Here is an 11,318-nt window from a genome sequence, read left to right as displayed (position 1 = left end):
CCGATCTGGTGTGACAGCAGCCGTTTGTTTCTGGGGCTTTAGGAGGGGGTGGGTTGGCCTCGTGTCCCCTGATGGCTCACTCAAGGGTGACGGTTTGGAAAGTCCACTTTGACCTTTGACCTCTGGGATTCAGAAGTGACATTTGTCACCCCCCCCACACATACACAGTCACCTACCTTTAAAATGACCTCTGGACACTGTCCATCACATTTATCTTTGTTCAAGACAGAAAAAAAAGAGGCTACGCTGACGGGACACAGATTTCTTTCCTTCTGGTTATTTGCCGTAGTTCCTACACCAATGAAGGTACAAGTCAAATAGGCTAAAATGCTGTTAGATCGAGAAAGAACACATGGTAGTGAAACAAAAACCATCATTGTACACTTGCACAAATGTATTTGTCAATTATGTGTTGATCCTGGCCTGACAGGAGCTAGCAGGGTGATAATCAAGTGACTCTAAGACCCTAAGCTCCTCAGCAATCACATCGATTCACTAGAAATCAACCTCTATAGCTCTGTCCTCCACTTATAATTTATCATGAGTAAAATAATGTGATGAGAATTTGACAAGGATGCAAGTTTCTGTCAGATGCTGACCAGAGTATTAGACCATAGCGCCATCTAAAGGCTGACTTCAGCACAGCAGGAACAGAGGAGAGATGCTGTCAAGATTCTTTTTCCATCTTCCTGGTTTCATTTGTGGGTTAAGGGTTTGTGGTGATGACCGTCTTTCAAACACGCAATAGTGCCATGAAAATTCTATTTAGGAACAAAGTCATACGAACACAATTACAAAAACTTTTTAATGGAAACTTAAGTATTGCTCATCAAAGATCAGAGCATTTATATTACAACGGTTGCCCTCTTGACTCTTTTCAAATATTAAAAAAGGTGGAAACAAAGAAAAATATATTTACATAGAGAACTGCAGTCATTACCACTGAGACATACAGCTGATGCTGACAGACACACACTCTGATCATAACATTTAAATGTAAAACAGAAAATATTGATGAAACTATCAAATAATGTAGTTACCAAACTGATCATATATTGAATAAGCCCGAACTATCATTGTGTTCATGACATTTTAATATTCTCAGTGTACAAACAGAAAAGACTATAACAACATGGAATGACGCAAAATGTAAATTACAAACAGGTCCAGAAAGAAACATCAGAGTAGCTTTTCATGAATCTTCTTGATGATCTTTGTCAAGACGTTCCCCCCGGGACTAAACGACGCTATGATCTCTTCAACCTGCTGGCTCCTGCAAATGTTTGAAATAAATAATACTTAAGTGTTTTTAAAAGTGCAACAGCTGAAAAATCTTTTCAAGTTGAGACAAACTTACGTTGCGTTTCCGATCACGTTTTTGAAGCTCTCCATTTGAAGGACACAGAGGAAGTTGGTCAAACTGACCGAGAAGATCACCTCAAACTTGGAAAATGTCTTCAGGCTGCTGAAGATTATGTGTACTCTGGAATAAGAAAAAGAAGCAGTGATTCCATGAAGTTTCTTTAAAAACGGTTTGTTAACCTTTTAATGACATTGTTCATCTCCATCAAGCTAGAACTGATTTTCATTACTTCATTTCACAATTTGAGGTCACTCAGTTTGGTTTTTGATAAATATTTCAAGCTCTCGCTATCTTCAGTACAGATGAGTTCTTACCGGGTGTCCATGCAGCTTATACTGAGAATGTCCAGCTTTAGACCCCCCCACATTTTCAGCATACGCAACTCCTCCCCCAGCAGACGACAGCGACCCACCACCAGACCCACGTCATGAAGCAGCTGCATACAGGAGACAAAATACAAAGAGTATAAACCTGGGAGACACTCAGTGTCAGGACTGGAACTTTCAGAACAAGATAAGAACATTTTAAGAACGTCTCCACTAGCACCCACCTTAGGAACGTATCTGCTGGTTGGGTACTTCTCCGCCCAGGCGGCGACTCCATCAACGTACTGAGCGAGAAGCTTGTGAACAAGGCGGGCGTGATCCTGAGACTTCTCCACTGGATGGAAAATGAGATGTACAGAAATTAAATGACAAACATCAGGAATGTCCCTGATCTCAAGCTGCTAATTAACGTTAAATATATCCTCACTTTAAAGAATTCACAGAACACAAAAGATCAGATCAAATTCACGTCACATGGAAGTTAGTGAGACAGATTTTAACATACTTTACAAAACAGGTTCATACTACAGCAAGTGATTTAGAACTACTAGTGCTTTGTTTTCTCACCATCAAGTTGATGTTTGAACGTGATCTGTGATATTTTCTTCTCAGACTGCCCTTCAGCATCATTTCCTTCACAAACATTAAAAACAAATATTATTTATTTAAAAATGTTAAAAAAAAAAAGGACTTAAGAACAGAAATCAATCAAAAACGATACTTTAAATGCAAAGTTGGAGGTTCAGATCTGAATACGAAGCCTCTAGAGAGTTACATGTACAACTTAATGAAATGTAACAAACAAATTCTAGAAGAGTGGTAGAAAGCTTTCCATCATCTGACAAGAAACCCAATAAAATCTTACCCTCTGATTCTTGGTAAATCAACTGCAGATGGAAGGTCCCATGGAGAAAGGTGTAGACCGTGCAGTTGTCTTCATTCTCTCCAAACTTCCATTCATTCACTCTGAGTAAGGAAAGACGGGAGAAGGTTTAAAAAAAAAAATTACCATCACTGAAAGCACAGATCATGTCTGAAAGTCTGAAACTGACAAACGCAGAGTGTCGACGTGTTCCTCCAGGCGCCTCGTCTCGGATTTCAGTCGCTTCAGTTTTTTTGAGTTCTGTTCGTTCTGCAACTCCAGCTCTGATATTTGTCTGTGGCAGGAATAAATCAAATAATAAGGAACAAACAGAAACCATTCTGTGTTTATCACACTTGAATGTTATCGCTACTCTCCGCTCACCGCTCATTATCTGTTAATGTGTCAGAAACTGTCTTCATTTCTGTGGAAAAAACAACAAAAGATTGACTTATTAATTTCAATCACAAAAGAATAAATTTAATAATAATAATAATAATAAAGTTAAATAAAGAAACAGCATGGTTAGTTACCTTCCTGAAGCGATTTCAGGCTCGGTGCATCTTCGAAACCTTTTTCTTCAACAGCAGCGAGTTCTAAACAACAAGACAGACGTGTTTACACCAACGCAGCGCCTTCACGTGGCGACTGTCTCCCAACCATTAGCGCATGCAGAGGAGACAGCATCGTCAAATGGAAACACATCAGTAATTTTCCCCTCAACCTGTCATACCTGCTTCCAATCCATGAATACAGTCGTCCAAACTTCGAAGCATCTCATCTGCTTCCTCAATGGTTCCTCTCAACTTTTGCTGCTCCTCCTGCAAAGACAGAAAAAAAGTCAGTTCATCTTGCGTGTGTGTGTGTTCGTGTGTTGAAAACATTTGTCATATTGTGTATTTAGTCTTCGTGTGAGAGTTACCAGATTAGCCTGAACAAGTTTGGTGTACAACACCTCCTTCATTTCGTGCGACTGATTTTTGCCGGTCTTTCTGAACAAGTTGTTTCGTTGTTTTAGTTTTGCACCGAAAGATTTGAGCTGCGAATTCAAAAATAAACAGAATTAAGAATTATCTTCTGCCGACTGCCGCCCTGCGATGCCACGTGTGCCTTGACACAATAAAGTCATCTCTTTATACCTCTTGCTCTGAAGAATTTCTCATGTCCTCCCACAAAGTTTTACTGACCATCTTCAGCGGTTTGTTTAAATCCTTCTTTCGTACCTTCAACCTAAAATAAAACACGTCTCTGAGCTACAGTCATACTGATAGACAAAAACTGTGGAGAGGTTGACTTGTATTTTTGTCATGAATATATTTTAAACATCAGACATACTCCTCCACTCTTTCTGCGAGGGCCTGGACGTCCGTCTCGTACACCATCTGTTTGGGATGGTTGATGTGTCTGTCTTTTAATAAATCCATCGGTGTGAGATCTGTGTCTGACGGAAGCTGCAAAACAAAATACAAAGTCACTTCACCACATTAAGCCGTTAGACGACAACATTTTTGGATTCGAACTTACTTTATCGGGACGAACACTTTGCCGAGGGTTGTGAATGACAAAGTCTATGTTGAACAGTTTAAAGAACTCCAAAACCGTGACAGTGCCATCATCAAATTTCTGAAATTAAATATATTGAAGGTAATTAATAACTGAGACGAAATAATGAAAGTGTCAGATATGTTTTAAAAAACATCAACATACCCTCTGCACATCACTGGCATAATCTTCAAGCATGGATTCCAACTGGGACTCAAACAGGCTCTGTTTCAAAGCTGAAAAATAATCGGATCGTTTTAGGAATCAAGGAAAACAACTGAAACGTATTAAAGACGTTACAGCTTCACTTTGTGAATTCACAGCGACCTACTGGACTCGCATCTGATGCTGGCGGTCTGGATGCCGCTGGAGTCATCTGTGCTCTGAGTCGTCATGCATGGAACGGTGGAGATGCTCCCGTCACACTGTAGGAGAGGTGACTGGGATCCCTGAGAAATAACACAGCGGAAAAAACAGTTAATAACGCCATTTGTCCGAGTTTCAGTAATGTTATTTAAACCCTGCAGAGCTGTAGCTGTAGATTCTAATGATCAAGGTGTTTAGCTTCAAGCTTACAGTATTTTCTGCACTATAAGGCGCACCTTAAATGAATGACCTGTTTTAAAACTTTTTCCATTTATAAGGCACACTGAATTATAAGGAACACTGTTGGTTTTTGAGAAAATTAAAGGCTTTTAGGTGTGCCTTATAGTGCGGAAAATACTGTATTCATTGTCAGAAAATGGATCAATACAACCGAGTTGGGAGTATGATGTGAATGCCACTGGTGCTGTGGAACGTGTATTATTCTGCAGTATCAAGGAGGTTTAACGGGAAACTATAACGGTACTAAAGTGAGGATTACATTGTAAGACATGCAACTTGTGTTAACCTGCTAGTACATAACAACCCCACCCGCGACTGCTCCAACCTGTCTTACCATTTCAAAGTCAGTCGTCCCCGTCGACGGCCTCATCCTCTTCTCATCCTCTACGTTAAGTTCATCTTCTGGCCATGGCCTCTTTATTCCATGCCCCTCGCTGATAGACTCCTTTTCAAACACATTGTCCTCTAAAGGTCCGTCCACGCAGCACTCAAGGGGGGGGCTCACTTCTTCAATGGGTTTCTGAGGACTCCTCACATCCAGCATTTCTGACATATCTTCACAGCTACCGAGCTCTTCATCAAAAATATCGCTCACGTTGCCGTCAAGTTCTCCCAGTTCTTTGCTGGTGTTCATGGTCATCGTCCTCGTATGTTCTCCCTCTGAATTCACCTTCTTGGAGGCATCAGGTTTGCTTCTCTCGGGGAGTTTTGGCTTAAATCCTCCAACTGAGAGTCTCGACATGAGTTGAACAGTTTTTGAGCCAAAAGGAGTTGCAGTAGCAGGAACTGGTTGATCTCCCATAAGGCCCTGGGTTTGTGTATTAGCAGCAGATGCTTGTTCTCTTTCTCTGAGACACTGAGCTGCTGGATTTACTTCAATGTCTTCACAAATCATTTCAGGTTCGGGCTCCGGTGCAGGAAGGGATGAGGTTTTGTCGTCCGTGTTTTTGTCGGCGTCATGTTCCAGTTGAGACACAGGTGCTGTGCAGCTTTCTGTAACAAACTCATCAGGAGCTGTATTTATCATGTGGCTCAAACGGCGGATTTTTGAATGGAGATTGGCTAAACTAGCTCGTCTGGATTTCCTTGAAGGTGCTGTATCCGTGTGGTCGCCAGCGTTTGGTGAAGAAGCTTCATTTCTTGGTTCAGGCTCCTCCTTGTTGTCAGCTTTAGTCGAGTCACAGCGATTTGTTTGGTTTGTGACTTCTACATCTTTAAGGATGGATGTTTCTGACGCTGCATTGCTTTCTTGTGACACATCAGTTTTATCCAAAGGGTCAGAATCGAAGTTAAAGCTCTGTTTAGAGGAGGAGCAACGAGGTGCCTCATCCAAAAGTTGGACTGTCTCTGCTTCAGGCAAAGCTTTACTTTTATCGTCTGGACGGCCACTAGTGACTGGATTCTCCAGGATAGCTGGAATCAATCCTGGAGAATCCTTTACAGCATCATCATCAGGCTCCTGCGTTTTAGGTTGGTCCAGAAAGACACTAGAGTCTACGCTTTCGAGAGGAGCAGCAAGAGCTGCTTTGGTGATGACAGGATCAGTCCAGGTGTCAGTTTCCTTGGAGAGAGAGATTTTAAAACCTGGATCCAAACCATGTGCAGATGAAGATTGTTTCCTGTGTGGATGTCGTGTCTCACTTGCCCTTTTCTTCACAGGAAAAGCTAAATTCCTGTTTTCATGAGACGATGACAGGCTGGAATCTCGGCGGAGACAACCTGAAGCTGTGACTGATTTCCTGACTATGTCTGCAGGACGGCTTTCTGTCACATCCACAGTTGCATCACTTGAACTGAACTTAACTGCTTCCTCGCTGCACAAGTGCAAAGCATCCATGTTTGGATGTGAATTTACATCAAAATGTGAGGCGATGTCTGCAGTTTGACTTTTTGTCAAATCCATTTCTGCATCCATTTCATCAAACCTCACTGTCTTCTCTCCATGAACAGGTAAGGAACTCACAGCTTGGTCTGACTGCTGCTTTAAATCACTGGCGATGTTAACGGTGTGACTCTGAGTCATATCCATTGCGGCATCATTTACAGTGAACCTCACTGTCTTCTCTCCATAACCAGGTAAGGAGCCCATAGTTTGTTCTGAGTGCTTTAAATCACTGACAATGTTAACAGTATGACTCTGAGTCATATCCATTGTTGCCTCATTTGCATTGAACCTCACCGTCTTCTCTCCCTGACCAGGAATGAAGTCCAAGTGTCGGTGCGCATGCAGTTTTGAATTGGTGTCGATGTTAACAGTATGACTCTGAGTCATATCCATACAGGCCTCGCTAGCTGTGAACCTCACTGTCCTCTCACCGTGAGCGGGTAAGGATTCCATATTTTGGCGTGAATGCAAACCTATATCACTGATAATGTTTGCAGTGAGACATTGCGTCATGTCCATTGCTGCATCGACGGCAGTGAACCTCACCGTCTTCTCTCCATGAGCAGGAACGAAGCCCAAGTTTTGTTGCGAATGCAGTTTTGAATCGGTGTCGATGTTAACGGTGTGACTCTGAGTCATATCCATACAGGCCTCGCTAGCTGTGAACCTCACTGTCTTCTCTCCACAAGCCGGGAAATAGCCCACATCATGGAGTGACTGTGATCCGAAATAAGTGACTTTGTTAACAGGGTGACATTGTGTGATGTCCATGGCTGCATCGTTTGCAGTGAACCTCACGGTTTTCTCTCTGTAGGCGGGTAAACAGTCCACATTTTGATGCGAACGTATTTTTTTGTCAAGGACGATGTTTACATTGAGACTTTGTGTCACGTCCATACAGGCTTCGTCAGCAGTAAACCTTATTGTTTTGTCCCTGCAGTCGTCTCCAGAGATGAGCGTGACCTGAGGGAGACAATTGTTTTCATAATGTCAAATGTAGATGAAGGTACTCATTTAGTTTAACACAGATTTTCTGCTTGCTGCTGCAAAAAATAGCAAAAGGGAACCACTGGGGGTTCATCCTCTGGGTTTGTCCATCTAAATGATGCTTTAACGTTCATACAAAGATGTGAAAGACAAAAAGCAGAATGAAAATAATCAAGAAAAGGATCATGCTCACCTCATTTCTTTGCAGGTCTGTCTTAGCTAAAGGTGCAGGTTCCATAGCTAAAAGTGGAACCAGAAAATATGAAGCAATCAACAAACAAACAAAATGACTATCAGAGTGAAATTCTACATCTGAGAGTTGTTAAAATTATCTACGCGTAAAGAACAAGGTGTCCAAGAATGACAGTTATTGGATTGTTGCCCCAAAAGATTCATTTTGAAGTGGTTATAAGTTTAATTTCAGATTTGTTTTAGTCTCCTGGTGGGACTAAAATGTGTGGAGGTTTTGATATTTCCAGACCTTTATCCTTGCATCCTCCCTTCTTCAGCTGACTGCCCAGAGAGAATGTGTCTTGTGCAGCAAAATCTGTGGCAATGTTAACAGTGTGAGTCTGTGTCATGTCCATACAGTCATCAGCTGCGGAAAATCTCACTGTTTTGTCACTGCAGTCATCTTCAGAATTGACCTGTGGAAAAGGAGAAAACAGAATAACTAGAAGTGTATACTGATCGGGAAAAAAAATCCAAATTAAGTGTGTGAATATTTAAGCTTACCTGATGTTTTTGCAGATTTGCCTTAAAAAATGGCTTCAGTGAGGTTTCCAAACCTAATGTGGATATGAGGGAGAGGATGAAATAACCATGATTCATTCACTTAAAAAAAGTAAAACACCTTTCTGCTCATGCATATGAATTTTTTATTTAATCACGACATTATTGTGCTTTTGTACCTGCTCTGTTTGACAGTCCTGTTTCACTGTTCTCCTCTCTGGATGTCATCTCTGCTCCCTTTAGGGGGTTCGTGTCCTGCGTGGGGTGAATAAACTGAACCAGCCCATCAGAATCTATGAGTCCGCCAATGCGGCCTGTCTGAGTTTCAGTCATTTCCATGCTCACATCACTTTCTGGACAAATTGTATCTCCATGAAATGATCCTTGTAACACCTTGGTTTCATTTTGTGACTGTTGTTCTTTACCCACAGTTTGGTGACTGGATCCATAGCAGTTTGTGCCGATAGCTTCCTGAGGAGAGGCTGCAGAAGGAGGTACCACACTGACAAACTCAGGATCACCACTGGGCACGCTTGTTTTAATACCGGCAAGTAAGTTTTTAAATCCTGGATCCAGGTCCTGTCCTGATGAGATGGAAGGACCACATGTTTCACGTCGTCTCTCGTCCAGTGATGAAGCACTATTCATTTTCACAGAAGTGCAATTCTGGTTTGCAGGAGCTACAGAACCACTGGAAATGTTTACAGTGTGACTCTGAGTCATGTCCATGAACTCATCGCTTGCTGTGAATAGTATAGTTTTCTCTCTATGTTCATCTTTCGTATCAAGGTTGACCTGAAAGAGAACCGAGCCTATATTATATGAGCCAAAAGATTTTTTGATAATAATTTTGACAAGAAAGAAAACAATTGTAGCAAAAATGAAAAAAAAAACCCCGCATAAAACTCACTGTGTGTCTTCGAGGAGGGACATGTAAAGAGGGATTCTTCACGGATATCAAATCTAAAATTGGAAAATCAAAATGTGATAAAATCCTAAATTGTTAAAATTCTCTATGAATAACATTTTATCTATTAGTCAATAAATCATGCATAGAAAATGCAGTACCTGTAGTGTGGGATGAGGACTGGGTTCTGCTGCCCTGCTGTTGTGTGGTCTTTTCTGCCATCTGTGACAGCCTGTTACCAGGGTGATAGGATGCGTCTCGTGTGGGATACAGACTGTGCAGGGGAGTGTCATCATCGGTGAAGCCCCGAATGCGACTTGTATGAGTTTCAGTCATATCCATGCTCTTGCAGAGCGCACTTCCATAAGATGATTCACCAAACTTCCTGGATGTATTTATTGACCGCTCTATCCCAGCTAACAGAGATGTCGGAGGCTGATTTTCTTTATCCACATCAGCCTTGTGTGTTTCAGTGTGGGCTGAGGAATAGTTTGATTCTTCAGAGGAAGCTCCGGCAGGAAGCGTTACAGGATCAAGGATGGGACCACTTGGTTTAAAAAGACTTGCCAGAAAGTTTTCAAAATCAGGAACCAAACGAGGAACTGATGAGTAAATGTTACTCTTTTCCACCCTTAAATCCTTGCCTCTAGTAGTAGGCAGTGACACAGATCCACTTAAGTCAGCAGTATGACATTGGGTAATATCCATGGATCCATCACCTGCAGTAAACATCATCGTTTTCTCTCCGCTGGTGGGTAAAATGTCGTAGTTTTGAAGGGAAATGTCACCAATTATTTCTTTATTGTTGGCAATGTTCATGGTTTGACTGTGCGTCATGTCCATGAAGGCATCATCCGAACAAAACATCACTGTTTCGTCCCCAAAGTCACCCCCAATATCAAAGCCGACCTGGTGAAGAGAAGCAGCTTCATGTTAATGAATGGTCACTAAATATCAGGGTTGTTAAGTGACTTCAAAGTTACCTTATCCCTTTGTTTAGAAGTATGTAGAGGAGCATTCAACAGGGTTTCCATTCCTAGACGAGAAAACTTCAACTCTGTAAAAGGTGTCGTACAGTAGCTGTGTTATACTAACAATTTAATACTGTATTCCTACCTGTAATTTGTTGAATCTCATCTTCAGTGAATCCATCATGGACCCTTGTGAAATAAAAGGAAGGAATTTTGATTAAGTGAAATTTGTTAAGTTGTATACCACAAAAGCCAAAACTTTAGTGATAAAGGTATTTATCGTTACAGGTGTAATGTAGATTAAGCAATCACACCTAAATTAAAATGAGTTATGAAACAATAACTTTAAGTAGTTGGTGTGGAAGGTCTGAAATTAACCTCAGAAATAGGATCACTTGTTCTTACCTATTTGTAGTTGGTTCTGCTGCTGTGAAAATAACAAGACAAATATTATAAAGCTTCTTCATAACAAAATAACACATTTATACACTGTATACTTACTTGTCATTAAATCTTGTAAAGGACTTTGGGTTGAGGAACCCTTTTTTACTTCACTGTAAAAATAAAATATTGATTAGGCTGAATGGTCAGTGCTCTTGTGGAAAATTAAGGCTGACTTTTTCTATCATCTCACTTTGAGAACAGAAGTACATCGTTGGCTGGAGCAAAACTGACTCTTCTTGAAGCCCTCTTTTCAACTGGTTTGACTTTCTCCACCTTAGCAGAATAAAAATAACAAATGAAGTTATGGACCAAGTCTAAAACAAAGTTGATGACTCACATTTATTAGGGTGAAAAATGAGACAAGACTGAAAAAAACAAGAAGATTGAGAGTGATCTTAAATAGTGTAATAAAACTACATTTTTACATTTTATTTTATTTTATGTAAAGTGGAGGTAAAAAATTGAAATCAAGAAGACTAACTTACCACATTTTCCTGTTGTTCTGGATTAGGGAATATGATCGATTTTCGTGGTGCTTTTAAAATCTGTAAAAATAAATTGCAGAGAATTTGTGAAATATACTAGTTATTGAGTCCAAAAGAAGCTAAAAAATTAAATAAGTTTTGTCCTTAAATAATTTGCAGCACTAACCGAAGAAATACGGCGCTTGGAGAATCCACTGCTTTCACTGTA

The 11,318-nt window shown here is 40.8% G+C and overlaps 1 protein-coding gene across 1 annotated transcript; it reads right to left on the bottom strand.

Moving 5' to 3' along the window:
- Positions 1–814: 814 nt before the first annotated feature.
- knl1 (kinetochore scaffold 1) lies at positions 815–11,117 on the bottom strand. Its single transcript, XM_068342716.1, has 29 exons — positions 11,111–11,117; positions 10,816–10,898; positions 10,683–10,735; positions 10,587–10,608; positions 10,327–10,370; positions 10,194–10,246; positions 9,372–10,119; positions 9,214–9,266; positions 8,483–9,098; positions 8,307–8,359; positions 8,053–8,218; positions 7,765–7,811; positions 5,034–7,547; positions 4,425–4,542; positions 4,259–4,329; positions 4,076–4,174; positions 3,887–4,002; positions 3,691–3,781; positions 3,474–3,590; positions 3,285–3,372; positions 3,085–3,147; positions 2,936–2,975; positions 2,742–2,846; positions 2,555–2,655; positions 2,257–2,322; positions 1,914–2,023; positions 1,678–1,799; positions 1,358–1,483; positions 815–1,273 (listed from the first exon to the last, which is right to left on the bottom strand). The coding sequence occupies exons 3-29, from the start codon at positions 10,687–10,689 to the stop codon at positions 1,180–1,182; spliced, it is 5,850 nt and encodes a 1,949-aa protein (XP_068198817.1). The 5' UTR covers positions 10,690–10,735; positions 10,816–10,898; positions 11,111–11,117; the 3' UTR covers positions 815–1,179.
- Between the last annotated feature and the right edge of the window lie 201 nt (positions 11,118–11,318).

This window comes from Antennarius striatus, chromosome 19 (assembly GCF_040054535.1).
Source record: "Antennarius striatus isolate MH-2024 chromosome 19, ASM4005453v1, whole genome shotgun sequence".
Lineage (NCBI taxonomy): Eukaryota > Metazoa > Chordata > Actinopteri > Lophiiformes > Antennariidae > Antennarius > Antennarius striatus.
The sequence above is the reverse complement of the archived record's forward strand: the minus strand, read 5'-3'. Positions and strand labels throughout refer to the sequence as shown.